The 17610-nt window shown below is 40.3% G+C and overlaps 1 protein-coding gene across 2 annotated transcripts in view; it reads left to right on the top strand.

Annotated features, from left to right (window-relative positions):
• The window catches only part of RABEP1 (rabaptin, RAB GTPase binding effector protein 1), a 113899-nt gene that overhangs the window by 88437 nt on the left and 7852 nt on the right, over nucleotides 1–17610 (top strand). For both annotated transcript variants that reach the window (XM_081109324.1, XM_081109325.1), the window contains 4 exons: nucleotides 1828–1944; nucleotides 9208–9306; nucleotides 13477–13617; nucleotides 16935–17124. In XM_081109324.1, the coding sequence (XP_080965450.1) occupies nucleotides 1828–1944; nucleotides 9208–9306; nucleotides 13477–13617; nucleotides 16935–17124 (547 nt within the window). The remainder of the gene's footprint in view (nucleotides 1–1827; nucleotides 1945–9207; nucleotides 9307–13476; nucleotides 13618–16934; nucleotides 17125–17610) is intronic.

Here is a 17610-nt window from a genome sequence, read left to right as displayed (position 1 = left end):
GGGGGTGACTAGGCTTACAGGGGAGGACAGTTGGGGGGGACCAGGCCTGCAGGGGAGGGCAGTTGAGGGGGACCAGGCCAGCAGGGGAGGGCAGTTGGGGGTGACTAGGCCTGCAGGGGAGGACAGTTGGGGGGGGACCAGGCCTGCAGGGGAGGGCAGTTGGGGTGACCAGGCCTTCAGGGGAGGACAGTTAGGGGTGACCAGGCCAGGAGGGGAGGGCAGTTAGGGGGACCAGGCTGGCAGGGGAGGGCAGTTAGGGACAATTGGGCAGTTAGGCATCTATCAGGCTGGCAGGCAGAAGTGGTTAGGGGCAATCAGGCCCGCAGGCGAGCAGTTGGGAGCCAGCAGTCCTGGATTGTGAGAGGGATTTCCCAGATTGGAGAGGGTGGGTGCAGGCTGGGCTGAGGGACACCCCCACCTACCCCTGTGCACGAATTTCATGCATCGGGCTTCTAGTGAGTATATAAACATGGAAAATTAATTGAATATTATATTAGTTAGTATTTGGAATCTTCATTGCTTATTGCCTCTATTTCTTGTCATAAATTTGTTGAATTAATTAAGTTAATTTACAGGGTCACAGAAATTAAGATTAGGTTGATCTGGTACACTGAAATTGACATGTACCCTTTACAAATATAGTACCTAATAATGGGCTCCTCGGTAACACCTAGAAAATAATGTGGAATTTCGTGAGAGTAGGCTTGTGAGAGTATATGTAAGGAAAAGGTACTTTTCCCCTACATTTCCTAATTGTTCTTTGATTGTTATGAAGATTGTTCCCTTTGTCTTTAACAAAAGTTTAGGCATATTAGAATGATGGCTTAATATTTTCAAATGTCATTGGCATTGATTTCCTGCCTATATGCTTTTTTCATAGATGGTTGAAAGGTAAATTTCTAAGGCTATTTGTGAAACTTAGGTTAGCCTCTGATAGTGTGGCATTGGAATGGGCTATCTTGGACTCCACAGTCATTTTAGTAGATATTCAACTGTGTTTGGCATTTTGCTGAATCCTGGGTATTCAGATACAAATAGAACATAGTACTTACTGCTCATAAGGAGCTTTCAGTGTTGCCCGCCAAGCTATCAGTTCCATATAGCTTGTTCCTGAGATGTATACACTGAACTAGCAGAGGGATGGGAACATCTAACTTTACTTTGGGCTCAGTTGAGTAATACTTGTGGGTTACTTTTGAACTAAATTTCTTTTAGATCTCGAGTAAAAATTAATTAGGAAAAGAAGTGAGGAAACAGTGTTCAAGGAGAGGAAAGATGTACAAAAGAGCAGAGTTATGAAGGAAAATTATGTGTTCTAGAAAGTATGAATAGTTCTGTGGCTAGGCAAAGGGTGTGTGTGATAAAATAATGGGAGAGGCAGTTACAGAGGTCATGATGACACCACTGAGGGAGGGGTGATGATTGAAGGGATTTAAATTTGATCCTGAAGACTTTAGGAGACATCTAGGGATTTTAAGTAGGGAAATAGTAATGTGATTTGACTTTTGGTTTAGAAAAAATGTTGTGTTAGTATGGATTGTAGATTGTTGGCAGAAGATATATTAGAGTCAGGGAGGCCAGTGTCCTAACTTAGAGTACCCAGGAGGAAAAGCAGATAATGTATGTGAAAAATGATTTGTCAACTGTAAAGCAGAGTATAGTCATCAAATTAGGTCATTTATCTCTCTTTTTTTTTTTTCTGAATTGACAAATCTATGATTTTTTCAGAGAAAGAAAATTAAATTTAAAAATTTTGGAGTCAAGACTTTTTTCAATTTATAAAAGAATTCTGGTACTTCCTTCTAATTGACATTTAAAATTATATAGGTGAAAAAACTACAGGTGATGCTAAGGCAAGCAAATGACCAGTTAGAGAAGACAATGAAAGATAAACAGGAGCTAGAAGACTTCATAAAGCAGAGCACTGAAGATTCAAGTCATCAGGTAGGTAAATGAGGGTTTTTAGAATGTGACCCATGGGGGATGACTGGGTTGTTTAAAAAAATTCTGAAAACTTAATAATGTTTCTTTCTTGCCCTGAAGATTTGGCAATTCTGTTTTCCCTCTGAACTATTGTTTTCTGGTATTTGTTTTATATATTTAAAAAAATGTCACAAAACTTTTGAAGTAACTGATTAATGAATACCAGGAGGCTGATTCTCCTTTTCCCTTTGTTTTTTATTTGGTTTTCTGCTGCACAACAAACTTGCTGACAGGACAGATACTAATTATCTTTTTTTTTAATAATTTTTTAAAAGTATAGTGTTCATAGTAAAAACTCAGACATGCCAGAACTAACATTCTTGTAACAATATCAAGATTAAGTAATAGGATATTAGCCAGTACACCAGAAACCTTCACTTTCTCCTCCACTTATCACCCCTTCCCCAGAGGTAACCATTGTCCTAACTTCTAACACCATTAGATTCGCTTTGTCTGTTTTTTTATTTTCTTATTTTAACAAATGAATCATATTGTTTGTATTCTTTTATATATATATATATATATATATATATATATATATATATATATTTTATTGATTTTTTACAGAGAGGAAGGGAAAGGGATAGAGAGTTAGAAACATTGATGAGAGAGAAACATTGATCAGCTGCCTCCTGTACACCCCCCACTGGGGATGTGCCCGCAACCAAGGTACATGCCCTTGACTGGAATCGAACCCAGGACCCTTGAGTCCACAGGCTGATGCTCTATCCACTGAGCCAAACCGGTTAGGGCTGTTTGTATTCTTTTGTGTCTGTCTTCCTCTATTCAACATGTGAGATTCTTACTCAAGATGCTTGTAGCAGTATGCTTATTTTCATTGTTGTACAGTTGTACTAGTATATGGATATATCACAGTTTATATATCACAGTGAGCATTTGGGTTGTTTCTGGTTCTGGTATATTATAAATAATTCTGCTTTGACATTTTTGTATAGGGCTTGTTGAACATATTTCTGGTGGCTATATGCCTAGGAGTGAAATTCCTGGGTTAGAATGTTCAAAATGTCTTTAGTAGATACTAAGGCCAAAGCGTTTCGCAGTGTGGTTGTATGAATTTATACTCTGACTAGCATTATATGAGAAGAATTCCTGTGGATCGCAGTCTTGATAAACTTGATTTTGTTAGTTATTTGAATTATAGGCATTTTGGTGGGTGTGAATAGTATTTCACTGTGGCTTAGTTTGCAATTCTCTGATGACCATTGAGGTTATTTAGCATTTTTCATGTTAATTGGCTACTGGGATATCATTTTGTGTGTGTGTGATTCCTTCTCGAGTCTTATGCTGATTTTTTCTATTGCGTTGTATTCTTTTAATTTTTAAAAAGTTATTTGTTTATCTGATTTGTTAGTTGTTTTTCTAATCCTCACCTGAGGATATTTTTTCTATTGATTTTTAGAGAGAGTGAAAGGGATGGGGGAGAGAGAGAAACATTGATGTGAGAGAGACACATTGACTAGTTGCCTCCTACACACACTCCAAACTGGCTGGGGATGGAACTTGCAACCCAGGTATGTGCCCTTGATTGGAATTGAACCTGTGACTCTCTGGTGTTTTGGCTGATGCTGTAACCATTGGACACACCTGCTAGAGTAGGAGTTTTTTTTATATAATCTTCTTGGTTTCTTTTAGTGATTTGTGTTGCAACTGTCTTCTGTCCTATATCTTGTTTTTATTATTATTATCATCATGATCATTATTTTTTACTCTTCACTGGAGGATATTTTTCATTGATTTTAGAGAGAGAGGGGAAGGTCGAGGGAGAGAGAAACATTGATGTGAGAGACAAACATTGATCGGTTGCTGCTGGGGTCCAACCCCAGCGGGTCCAGGGGTCCCCAAAGGTATGGACGGAGTCGGTGAAGAAGGAATGACACGGAGGCAGCGTTCAGTTGATCAGCAGCCTAGCCAGGATCTCCAGCCAAGTTCTGGTCTGGATCTCCAGCGAAGTTCTGTTTAGGATCTCCAGCCAGGTTCTGTGTCCATGGTCTCTTGCTAGGTTCTCCAGCCAGGTTCTCCAGGTTCTCCAGCCAGGTTCTGTAGCCATGTTCCCTCGCTAGGTTCTCCAGCCAGGTTCTGTCCAGGTTCTTCAGCCAGGTTCAGTCACCAGGTTCTAGTCAGGTTCTCTTGCCAATTTCTGTAGTCAGGTTCAGTCCAGGATCTTTTGCCATGTTCTCTCGCTAGGTTCTGTCTCTAGGTTCTGAGGCCAGTTTCTGTCCAGGATCTTTTGCCATGTCCTCTCCAGCGAAGTTCTTCTATCTCTAGAGAACGTTCTGTGTAGGTTCTGTGCCAATTTCTGTCTCTCTCTCTGTCTCTTGCTGTCTTGTTACATCTGTATTTATACCAGTTAATTCAATCCTATCAATCTCTATTACAAAGGTTAGGGCGTTTCTTATCTCCATTCCAGGGAGTAAAGATTATGTAGCTTAAGCATGATTGTTCGTAGTTAAAGTGATTAATTACCCGCCTGGCACTTAGTTGAGGGGTTTTATTCCCTCCCTAACTTCAGGGGAAAATCCCTACCTGGGGAAACACCCTTTCTCAGAGACCTTGGTTAAAACACATAGTGCCAAGAAGGTGAGCAAACATATTAAGAACAGTATGCCATATATGCCAGGTCCCTTGAAACAGCAAGCATGGACTGGCTCCCGGCAGGTTGCCTCATGTATGCACTCCACCTGGGGATTGTACCTATAACCTGGGTATGTGCCCTGATCTGGAATAGAATCCAGGACCCTTCCGTGCATGGGGGAATACTCCAACCAGCTGAACTATCCAGCCAGGGCCTTGTTTTCATTATTTTAATGGTGGTTTTTGATGAACAGGAGTTCTTAAGTTAATGTAGTTAAATTTATTGATCTTTTCTTTATGATTAGAGAGACAAACATTGATCGGTTGCTGCTGGGGTCCAACCCCAGCGGGTCCAGGGGTCCCCAAAGGTGTGGACGGAGTCGGCGAAGAAGGAATGACACGGAGGCAGCATTCAGTTGATCAGCAGCCTAGCCAGGATCTCCAGCCAAGTTCTGGTCTGGATCTCCAGCGAAGTTCTGTTTAGGATCTCCAGCCAGGTTCTGTGTCCATGGTCTCTTGCTAGGTTCTCCAGCCAGGTTCTCCAGGTTGACCCAGTTTTTATTTTTTTTTAATTTTTTTAAATATATTTTATTGATTTATTACAGAGAGGAAGGGAGAGAGATGGAGAGCCAGAAACATGGATGAGAGAGAAACATTGATCAGCCGCCTCCTACACACCTCCCACTGGGGATGTGCCCGCAACTAAGGTACATGCCCTTGACCGGAGTTGAACCCCGGACCCTTCAGCCCGAAGGCCAACGCTCTATCCACTGAGCCAAACCGGCTACGGCTGACCCAGTTTTTAAAAGAATGTTTTCTTACCTTGGGGTTATGAACATATGTTTTTAATACTGTTTGGTCATGATGAACTCCTTTAGTTTTTGTTCTCTGAGAAATTCATCTGTCCTTTGATTCTAAATGATAGCTTTGTTGAGTAGAGTAATCTTGGTTGTATATCCTTGCTTTTCACCACTTTGAACGTTTCCTGTCAACCCCTTCTGGCCTGCAACGTTTCTGTTGAGAAATCTGCTCACACTTTTTTTTTTTTTAGGGGGTGGGGAGGAGATTTGTTGTTCTGCTTATTTGTGCATTCATTGGTTGAATCTTGTATGTGCCCTGACTGAGGATTGAACCCACAACCTTAGCGTATCAGGATGATGCTCTAACCAACTGAACTACTGAGCCAGGGCTCAGCCAACAGTCTTAGGGGTACTCCCCTCTAGGTAACTAACTGCTTTTCTCTTGCTGCTTTTAAGATTCTCTCTTTGGTCTTTAACCTTTGGCATTTTAATTATGATGTGTCTCGGTGTGGGCCTCATTGGGTTCATGTTGTTTGGGAGTCTGCATTTCCTGGACTTATATGTCTATTTCTTTCGCCAGGTTAAGGAAGTTTTCTGGGTTTTTTTTCCAAATAGATTTCAATTCCTCTCTCTCTTCTCCTTCTGGTATCCCTATGTTGCAAATGTTGGTACATTTGACATTGGGCCCGGAGGCCCCTTAAAGTACCCTCTTTTTTTTATTATTCTTTTTTCTTTTTGCTGTTCCAATTGTTTTCTACTACCTTATTTTCCAAATTGCTGATTTGATTCTCTGCGTTATCTAATCTACTGTTCATTCTCTCTAATGTACTCTTCATTATAGTTATTGCATTTTAAATTTCTGACTGGTTCTTTTTTTGTTTTCTATCTCCATTTTTGTTTCCTGTCTCCTTGTTGAAGTTCTCAGTGAGTTCATCTCTTCTTCCCCTAAGTACCTTGAGCATCTTTATAACCAGTGCTTTGACCTCGGCACTTGGTAGGTTGTCTCAATTTTGTTTAGTTCCTTTTCTAGAGTTTTGTTCTGTTCTTTCATTTGGGACATGTTCTTTGTCTCCTCATTTTGGCTGCCTTCCTGTGTTTGTTTCTGTGTATTAGGTAGAGCTGCTGTGTCTCCTGGTCTTGGTAGAGTAGCCATATGTAGTAGGTATCCAGTGGGGCCTAGTCTCCATGGTCACCTGAACCGGTTGCTCCAGGTGTGTCACTTGTGTGGGTTGTGTGTGCCCTCCTGCTATAGTTGAGCCTTAATAGCTGTTGGCATGTCAATGGGAGTGATTGACTCTCGGGCTGTGAGGACTGGGCATGACTACAGCAGAGGAGTTGTTGTGCAGGGGCTGGCCCTGTGGAGCAGGATTTGCTCTAATGGGACTCTCGTGTCTGCCAATTCCGTTCTTTGAGTGTGTCAATTGTGGAGGTAGCTGGGTGGAGCTCTGGTGTGGTCTTAAACTGGCCAACAGGATTTGTTGGTTCTAGGGACTCTTGGGAGGGGCTCTGGTGCAGATCAAAGTGATGTGTGATGGTTGTCACTTGTGGTGGGCTTTGAGGTACCTGGGAGAGGCCAAGCTGGGAACCATAGCTGGCTGCCACTAAGGCCCAGCTAGGAATCACTTAGCAGGAAGTATGGGGCATGCTGAGGCCAGAAGCTGCTTGTGAACCTTTGAGAGATTTTAGTAAAGTTGTTCCTGGGTTTGGGGTATTGTAAATGAATAATACATTTTCTAACATTCTAGTTTTTGTGTCTTTTGTTGGACATATGGACTCATTTCTCTTGAGTATATCTATGAGTTAAATTAGAGTTTTTTGCTTAGGCTTATTTTTTTTGCTCTAGTAGCTAGCTATTTCCATTGGTTATTCTTTAAATAACTTATATGTTAGACTTTCACATGCATCTATAGGACTTTTTAAAAGATATATATATTTTATTGATTTTTTTACAGAGAGGAAGGGAGAGGGATAGAGAGTTAGAAACATCGATGAGAGAGAAACATCCATCAGCTGCCTCCTGCACACCCCCTACTGGGGATGTGCCCGCAACCAAGATACATGCCCTTGACCGGAATCGAACCTGGGACTCTTTAGTCCACAGGCCTACGCTCTAGCCCAGCCGTGGGCAAACTACAGCCCGCGGGCCGGATCCGGCCCGTTTGAAGTGAATAAAACTAAAAAAAAAAAAAAAAAAAGACCGTACCCTTTTATGTAATGATGTTTACTTTGAATTTATATTAGTTCACACAAACACTCCATCCATGCTTTTGTTCCGGCCCTCCGGTCCAGTTTAAGAACCCATTGTGGCCCTTGAGTCAAAAAGTTTGCCCACCCCTGCTCTAGCCACTGAGCCAAAGTGGTGAGGGCCTATATGACTTTTTAATTCTTCTGTATTTACCATTTTTGGCTTTATATTCTTCAGGTCTGTGTTCTACTTCACTGATTTTCTTTTCAAATAGGTCTAATCTGTTGAAATCCATTGAGTTTTTAATTTAGGTAAATTTTTCAGTTTTTTAAATCCATTTGGTAATTTTTAAAAATTTTTTGGTTAATCCTCACCTGAGGATAATTTTTTCCTCATTGATTTTTAGAGAGTGGAAGGGAGGGAGGAGGGAGAGAGGAGAGAAACATCGATGTGGGGGCAATACATTGATTGGTTGCCTCCTGCACACCCCCGACCTGGCCAGGATTGGGCCTGCAACCCAGTTACATGCCCTTGACTGGGAATTGAACCCAGACTCTTCAGTTGGCAGGTCGATGCTCTAACCACTGGGAAAAACCAGCCAGGACCATTTGGTAATTTTTTATTGTTTTCAGTTCTCTGAAACATTTTCTTTCAAATCTCCAAACAGGTCAAATATATTTTAAAGTCTGCCTCTAATAATTCACATATCTGAATTCATTGTAGATCTGTTTGTTATATTTTTTAAAATAATTTCCTCTTGTTTTTATCATATTTTTTTGTGCATTTTTACTTGAGTGGTAGACATTGTATAGGAAAAATTATTGAAACAATATAAAGGCATTTTCCTTATAAGAGTCAGGTACTAACAGTCCTATATCACCTTGAGCCTATTATAGGAATTGTGATTATAGAAAATCGTGAAGGTTGTATTATTTTAAATTCTTCCTTACCCTCAGGTATGGTCCTTTGGGGACCCAATCTGAAGTGCAGAGTGTTTACCAAGGGTCCCTCTGCGAAGTGGATCCTTGACTCCCACTCTGCTCAGCTTCTCAGTGTCACATCTGTTTCTTTTGGAATTGGCACATTCTTCTAGAGAAGAGCTGTTCCAGATGCTGCACTCACCACTCCCAGTGTGCTCACTCTGGACCTGGGCTCCGTGATTTTTTTTTGCCTTATTTTCCAATGTCTCAAGAGTACATACATGTCTTCAATATTTTGGTCTCATTTTTCTAATTCTTGATAGAAAGGTGGTTTCACATTATCCAAATCACTACTACTGGAAGCAGAATTTGGACAATATTTTAATTGTAAACAAATTTATTGTATAATTTTTAAGATTATTATTGATGACTAGGTCACAATGATTAATATCTGTGGCTAGAGGCCCATACAGTGCCGTTTGCTCATGTGTGGCAGCACAAGATCCTGGGGACTTCGACACTGCTTTGTGATATCTGAAAGGCTGAGGCTTTGTACGCAGCAGATGCTCACATACCTGTTGATGAGTGATGAGTGGGCTACGATAACTAATACATAATCCTATACATTAAGTAAGCAGAGATGGAAGAGTTAGTTTCAGAATAACCAGTTTCATAATTGCTATTTTTTGTATGTTTTGTTTGTTTGTTTGTTTGTTTTTTGTAAAAGATCTCAGCACTTGTCCTAAGAGCCCAAGCATCTGAGGTTTTACTTGAAGAGTTACAACAGGGGTTTTCCCAAGCAAAGAGGGATGTTCAGGAACAGATGGTAAGTTAATATTTAAATAAATGTTAAATATGTTCAATATAGTTCTTTTTGTTCTATCTTGAAATCATCTTTGATATGACTATCTCCCAGACCAAAGTGTGGTTACTGTTACGTTCTCCAGAGCCTACAGTAATGGGCATTAGTTTAGTATGCTGCCTTATAATGGGCATAATAATGTAAACATTATTATGTAAAGACGTTATTTCTTTTTAAGCCTACTTTCTGACCTCTCAATATTCCAAATCTTCTATTTTTCTGATTTTAGAAACCTAAATCAAATAAACTGTGGACCACATTTAATTTTCAGTTCCAAGTACAAGCTATAAAACTTGAAATCTCTCAGAGCCCTAGCAGGTGTAGCTTATAAGCAGTCATGCTTTTCCTGGACAGGGAATTTACCTAAAATAACCTCATTAATTGCCCACAAGTTATGATAAAGCATGCTGATAAATCCTGTTGTGGCCCTGGGAACTTTGAGAAGGCCATTCATTTTGAGATGGTTGGGGTAAAAGGCTTCTTGAAGAAGAGCTGGCTGGAACCTCTGCAAAATAGTTCCCCAGATTTGGGCCTCCGTCATCTGATTCCATTTGACTTATTCTTCCTTTTTTCTCAAAGTTGGGACCCTGCATCTAATGGCCCTTTGTAAATTATAGCATTGTTGGTTCTGCTGGGATGGTGCTACAGGGCTGCCTCTTGTCCAGCTCTTCCAGGGATGACCAAAACAGCATCAGGTCACATGGCAGTGGTTTCTTCTTTCTTTTTTTAAAAATCTTTTTTATTATTATAGATTTTTAGAGAGAGAGAGGAACATTACTGAGAGAGGAACATCATTGATAGGCTGCCTCCTGTACGCCCCCTACTGGGGATGGAGCCTGCTACCTGGGCATGTCCCCTGACTGAGAATAAATTGGCAACCTCTTGGCTCCTGGGTCAATGAACCACACTGGCTAGGAGGGTTTCTTTTTGGTTGGCATTGGGTCAGTGTCTGAATGACCTTTAAGCTAACTTCTAAATCCTAGCCCTGGTCTGTTTCAAACTTGTAGTTGTTTCTCAGTCTCTTTCTCTTTCATATTATATATGCACATACAGGGTGGAGCAAATAGATTAACAGTTGTTCATATGGAAAAATAATATAGTAATTAATAATAATCTCATAATAAGAGAGAGATATGCTAATTAGTCACAACCAGATATGCTAATTAGTCATGACAGGTTATGCTAGTCACGACCAGTATGCAAAATGACCATCACTACAACGCAATCATAAGAGAGGAATATGCTAATTAGCCCCGATATGCTAATTAGTCACAGCCAGTATGCAAAATGACCATCACTCCCAATACACAAGATGGCCACCCCCATGTGGCCACAAGATGGCCGGCAGGGGAGGGGAACAGTTAGACATCGATCAGGCTGGCAGGCAGAAGCGGTTAGGAGCAATCAGGCAGGCAGGCAGGCAGGCGAGCGTTTGGGAGCCAGCAGTCCTGGATTATGAGAGGGCAGTTGGACATCCCTTGAGGGGGTCCCAGATTGGAGATGGTACAGGCTTCCCTGAAGGGACACCCCCCTTCTATGGCTGGTGAGCGCAGTGGCAGTGGTAGGAGCCTCTCCCGCCTCCTCGGCAGCACTAAGGATGTCTGACTGTGGGCCTAAGCCATCAGTTGGACATCCCATAAGGGCTCCTGGACTGCGAGAGGGTGCAGGCTGGGCTGAGAGAACCCCCCCCCCCCCCGAGTGCACAACTTTTGGGCACTGGGCCTCTAGTACATGAATAACTGTTTTGCATACTCACATCTGTAAACCTACTTTCGCCCCACCCTGTGTGTGTTTTTTCTTAAGATTGTTGGCTCTGGAACATAATACCTTACTCTAAAGAGCTTTTTATTTTATTTTATTGATTTTTGAGAGAGAAGAAGAGAGAGAAACATCGATGTGAGAGAAACATCTATAGGTTGCCTCCCATACACACCCTGACTGGGGGATGGAATCTGCAACCTGGGTATGTGCCCTGACTGGAAATGGAACCCACAACCTTTTGGTGTATGGGATGATCGATGCTACAACCAACTGAGCGACCTAGCCAGGGTTGTATGTATTTTCTGAACAATTTGGAATTAAGCTGTAGACATCATATACTCCTAAACATTTTACTATGTATTTCCTAAGAACAAAAATGTTCTATATAACTATAATGTTATTATAGTGGACCCTTGCACAATGTGGGGTTTGGGGCACTGACCCCAGCACAGTTGAAAATCCATGTACAGAACTTTTGACTTCCCAAAATGTAACTACTAATAGCCTAATAGCCTGCTCTTGACTGGAAGCCTTACAAGTAATATCAACAGCTGATCAACACATATTTTGTGTTATGTACATTATATACTGTATTTAGAAAAATTTTCTTTAATTGATTTCAGAGAGGAAGGCAGAGGGAGAGAGGGAGAAAAATAGAAACATCAGTGATAGAGAATCATTGACCAGCTGCCTCCTTTATGGCCCCCACTGGGGATTGAACCTGAAACCCTGGGCATGTGCCCTGACCAGTTATACAGCCGTAATCTCCTAGTTCATAAGTCGAAGCTCAAACCACAAGGGCTGGGCTGGATTTTTTTCTTAAACTATAAAAATGTATAAATACTCAGAAGTTTCATTTTCATTTTTTTTATTTTTTTTAATATATTTTATTGATTTTTTACAGAGAGGAAGGGAGAGAGATAGAGAGTTAGAAACATCGATGAGAGAGAAACATCGATCAGCTGCCTCCTGCACATCTCCCACTGGGGATGTGCCCGCAACCCAGGTACATGCCCTTGACCGGAATCGAACCTGGAACCCTTCAGTCCGCAGGCCGACGCTCTATCCACTGAGCCAAACCGGTTTCGGCAGAAGTTTCATTTTCATTCCGTATCTTTTTTACTCCCATATATGATCATTTAAATTTATCTTTTATCTTTGTTTTTTCTTTTTGAAGGACAAACTTGCCAGCAGCCAGTTTGTCCTTCAGGATGCAGTCAGGGGTCAGCCTCCTGAAATGTTCTCTAACCCTCTCCCCTAATTAGGTGCTCTTCCGTCCTTTTATCACTGCTGGGCCCATTCTGTCCTCGCACTTGTATTATGGTTGGTAATCTTTGGTTTACTCACCTTCCCTCCACTGCACCATGAGCTTCTCCAGGGCTTCTGTCTTGTATTCCCCATGGGCATCAAAATGCCTAGCATAGAGTAGTAGCTGCTAAATAAATATTGGGGGAGTGAGTAATCTACATTTATGTATTTAAGGTAAATGACTTAGTACTAAAACAGCAGAAATTAAATACTTTTGTGGAATTTTATCTTATATAACTTTTATATTGATACAAATTCATATGAAGTACCTAAGGTAGTTTTCTACATCAGCAAGCAGAAATAGGAACTTATCCTATTTTAAGAATGGCTTTTTTGTTTCCTAAACATATATCCTCTTTTTAAAAAAAATAATATTTTATTGATTTTTTTACAGAGAGGAAGGGAGAGGAATAGAGAGTTAGAAACATCGATGAGAGAGAAACATCCATCAGCTGACTCCTGCACACCCCCTACTGGGGATGTGCCCGCGACCAAGGTACATGCCCTTGACTGGAATCGAACCTGGGACCCTTGAGTCCGCAGGCCGACGCTCTATCCACTGAGCTAAACCAGTCAGGGCAAAACATATATCCTCTTGATGATGTCTAATATTGGGAGTTCTTGGGCCATTCATGGTGATCCTGAGCTTGAATGTAGGTACATGTCATGAAAAATGAAGAAAGATACTGCTTTTGGTTTCTCCCTATTTCATATTGAATGCATGCTGTCAGGAAAGAGGAGGCTTGTACTGTATGCTCTGTTTGATACAAGTCTTAATTGTGTCAGACACTTCCATGTAGCTAGAGATACTGTTCCTTCTGGAGTCCAAGATACGGGGGAAGAGAGTCAATACTTTTAGTCTGTTGGTAAAGCGTAGAATGAGCTCAAATAACTTGCTTCATTGCCTGTCCCTTCAATATATGTAAAGGCTGCAAGTCAGTCTATGAGGTTTATGCACCCTGTCTCCTCAGCCCTCATTTCGTTTGGCTTGTGTTTCTCTTGTGCATCTATCAGCAGATAGGATTTAATCTTTCTGGCTGTGATTAGCATCTGTTTCTATTTTAGGCGGTGCTGATGCAGTCACGGGAACAGGTTTCAGAAGAGTTGGTGAGGTTACAAAAAGACAATGACAGTCTTCAGGGAAAGCATAGCTTGCATGTGTCATTACAGCAAGCAGAAGACTTCATTTTACCAGACACTATAGAGGTAACTTATTTTCCACCTGCTCAAAAATGTAAACAAACACATTTTCTGAAATGGCTATAAATTCTTCTTTTTTTAAAAAAAACAGGCTTTATTGAGATATAATTGACATACCAAATACTTCATCCATTTAAAGTGTATAATTCAGTGGTTTTTAGTATATTCTCAGATATGTAGCCATCACCACAATCAATTTAGAACATTTTCATCACCTCAGAAAGAAACTCCTTACCCTTTATTCCTTCACCCCACAGCCTTAAGCAACTACTAATCTATTTACTATCTATTGATGGCCCTGTTCTGGATTGTCACATGAATAGAATCATAGTTCTTTGTAATCCTCACCTGAGAATATGTCTTTGTTTAAACTGATTTTAGAGAGAGGGAGGAAAGAAGAGAGAGAGAGAAACATTGATCAGTTGCTTTCTGTACCCACCCCTATCGGGGATTGAACCCGCAACCTGGGTATGTGCTCTGACTGGGAATCAAACCCATCACCTTTCAGTGTACTGGATGATGCTCTAGCCAACTAAGCCACACCAGTCAGGACTGGAGTAATATAGTTTGTAGTCTGTTGTGACTGGCTTCTCTCACATAGCATACTATTATCAAGGCTCGTCCATGTCATAGCATGTATCAGTTCTTCATTCCTTTACCTATTTGTTGATGGACATTTGGGTTGTTTAATGTTGCTATAAACATTCACATATGGGTTTTCATGTAGACATGTGTTTTCATTTCTCTTGGGAAAAACCTAGCAGCGGGATTGCTTGGTGTTTAATTATTTGAGGATTGCTCCACATCCTCACCACTTGTTTCACTTAAAAAAATTTTTTTAAATTTATTTCAGAGAGGAAGGGAGAGGGAGAGAGAGAGAGAAACATCAATGATGAGAGAGGATTATTGATCACCTACCTCCTGCACGCCCCCTACTGGGGATCGAGCCCGCAACCCAGGCATGTGTTCTGACAAGGAATCGAACTGGGACCTCCTGGTTCATAGGTCAATGCTCAACCACTGAACCACACCAGCTGGGCTTGTTTCATTTTTTTATATAGCCATCCTAATGGGTGTGACGTGGTATCTCATTGATTTGCAGTTCCCTAATGACTAATGATATTGAGCATCTTTTCATGTGTTTATTGGCCCTTTGTATATCTTCCTTGGAGAAATGTCTAGTCCAGCCGTGGGCAAACTACGGCCCGCGGGCCGGATCCGGCCCGTTTGAAATGAATAAAACTAAAAAAAAAAAAAGACCGTACCCTTTTATGTAATGATGTTTACTTTGAATTTATATTAGTTCACACAAACACTCCATCCATGCTTTTGTTCCGGCGCCCTCCGGTCCAGTTTAAGAACCCATTGTGGCCTTTGAGTTAAAAAGTTTGCCCACCCCTGGTCTAGTCAGATCCTTTGCTCATTTTGAAATTTTTTTATTGAGTTATAAGAGTTGTTTATATATTCTCCATGTAAGTCTCTTTTATCAGGTAAATATACTGTAGATATTTTCTCCCATTCTATGGATTGTCTTTTTCACTTTCTTGACGGTATCCTTTGTAGCACAAAGGTTTTAAATTTTGAGATAGTTCCAATTTACCTATTTTTTCCTTCTGTTGCTCATGCTATCAGTGTCATATCTAAGAATGTTTTGCCAAATTGAAGGTCTGAAAGCTATTCTTGCAGAACCAGATTGAGAACGCACCAGAAATGAAATGTTTGAAGGGGTCACCAAGCTGGATCCTTGATGTTTTCCTGTTCAGCACTTACAAGGGTGTACTACACTCTCCCTCCTTTAGACTTCAGTAACCCTTTAGGATGCTTTTAGTCATTTCCATTCTCCTGTGCTTAGGGGTGAATCTGGGCTGCAAACCCAGAAGTTGCCCGAAGATGTTCATAACTATCTCCTTAACATTCTCCAACCTTTTTTACATTTTAAAACCTTTTAACATTTAAAAAAAACTTCATCTTATGCTAAGCTCAAGTAAAACCTATAAACAGTATAGTTAAAGATGAGATTTCTTAGAGCAATTTTCAAAACAAAATAGAAAAACGTTATTCGTAAAATCCTTTTGTTCTTTTATCTTAAAAATTGTAATTGTTAAAAACTTTAAAATCAAACATTACATAAATTTATATTTTTGTAAGTAACAGTTTTTCTTAATCTTACCTCTACACCTTCTATAATTTGGTCTTCATTCTTTTTTCTTGTATGTGCACATTAGCATTATTGTTAATTTTGGGTTTTTATTTTACTTACTCACAGGGGCTCCACTGCCTACCTTGCCATTAGCTCCTTGCTTTTCCTCTCATCCTCCTTCACCCCCAGCTTGTGGTCTCAGCTCAGTTTGCTGGGGCTCTCCTTTCTGAACTGGTGGCTGATGTAATCAAGGAGAAAGTTTGTGGGACCTGCCTGCTTTCGCTATCAGCAGAGTACTTAACAGCTCTGTTAAATTTTCCCTCTTGGCAGGAAAGATTCCTCTCTTCCATGGTCTCTAGAAAACTCCTTATTCCTAAATTAAAAAAAAAAAAAGTAAATCCAAGAAGCCTTGAAGGATGTAACCAGTCTAGCCTTTAAGCCTTGATTCTTAGACTAGTTTCAGCATTAAATCTTATGAAATACTTGTTAAGTTTTTTACTTTTCCCCCCTCTGTTCTGTAATTTATATACATTTGCTAGTTATCTAAGAATCCCAGTTTTTGCTTTACAGTTGCTTTAGGATATCATTGGGAGGAGTTTAAAGAAGACAGTTAAAATTTAGGGAAAAATGAGATTTAAGCTGACTTTATTATAGCAAATGGTGATCACCTTAGAAAACCATTCTTTGCCATACTTGCCTCTGGGCTAACATAGTACTTTGCTTGTGGTAGATGTTCAACAAGTGGTTGAATGAATAAGTAAATAAATTTTATCTTCATAGAATTCACATTTGCTTCTGAGTTTATCTTTTGGTTCTTATACCCTAACTCTCCTTAAATTTAAGCAAGGACTAGTTTAGCTCCTAAACTATTCATGGTGAACCCCACATTGTAAGTCACTTAACATTTTTATTTTTCTGCTTATGAAACAGTTTTGAGGAAAAGTTATGTAGTTCATAGTGCACATTTTTTGGCTGGAAATGTCTTATTTCTAGAACATTCTGAATGTTAACATGACATGCATGGTACCTGCCCCTTGAAGCCCCAAGTGGGGTGGAGTTGGAAATCTTTAATTTTTGAACCATTTAAAGCAACACCTGAAATTCTGGTTGCAGAAAATCTTTACCTTCCTTTGTTTACTTTCTTTCCTCACAAACCCAATAACCATTTGTGTCTTTAATCCAGGAACTCCGGGAATTGGTATTAAAATACCGTGAGAATATCATTAATGTGCGGACAGCAGCAGACCACATGGAAGAGAAGCTGAAGGCTGAAATACTTTTCCTAAAAGAGCAGATTCAAGCGGAACAGTGTTTAAAAGAGAACCTTGAAGAAACTCTGCAATTAGAAATAGAAAACTGCAAGGAAGAAATAGGTGAAGATAAAAGTGATATAGTTTAGAATTGGAGGCATTAAATAAAACTTTTTTCTGATTCTAAGAAGTAATACATGGCCATAGAATGTGGAAACAGAAAAGTATAGGAAAGAGTTAAGTAAGAACTCAGTCCATTTTTCCAGATGTTCTGATAATATCCAGTAACTAAGAGTAAAACAACAACAAAAAACACCCAAAACTCACTGTATTTTTAGGAGCTCTAGAGGCCTCTCTTTGGCAGCTACTAGGAGATGGGAAAGTCAGTACTTGAACCTAGACCACTGGGGGTGTGACTAGATGCGTGGCGTTTCCTTGCAGAACTTCGATGGGTTAACAGATTCCTGCAGAGAATATCTCCACACACCCCAGGGCTAGATGTGGATATCTGATGTAGAGGGAGTTTATGAAACAGTGTTCATTCATACGGACTCTGCTTTTACCTGATCTTGGTTATAATGCTGATTGGGGATAATTTTGAGAAAAGAG

This window comes from Myotis nattereri, assembly GCF_964212035.1.
Source record: "Myotis nattereri genome assembly, chromosome: 16".
NCBI classification, from domain to species: domain Eukaryota; kingdom Metazoa; phylum Chordata; class Mammalia; order Chiroptera; family Vespertilionidae; genus Myotis; species Myotis nattereri.
Note: the sequence above shows the minus strand (reverse complement) of the source record. Positions and strands in the feature narration are given on the sequence as shown.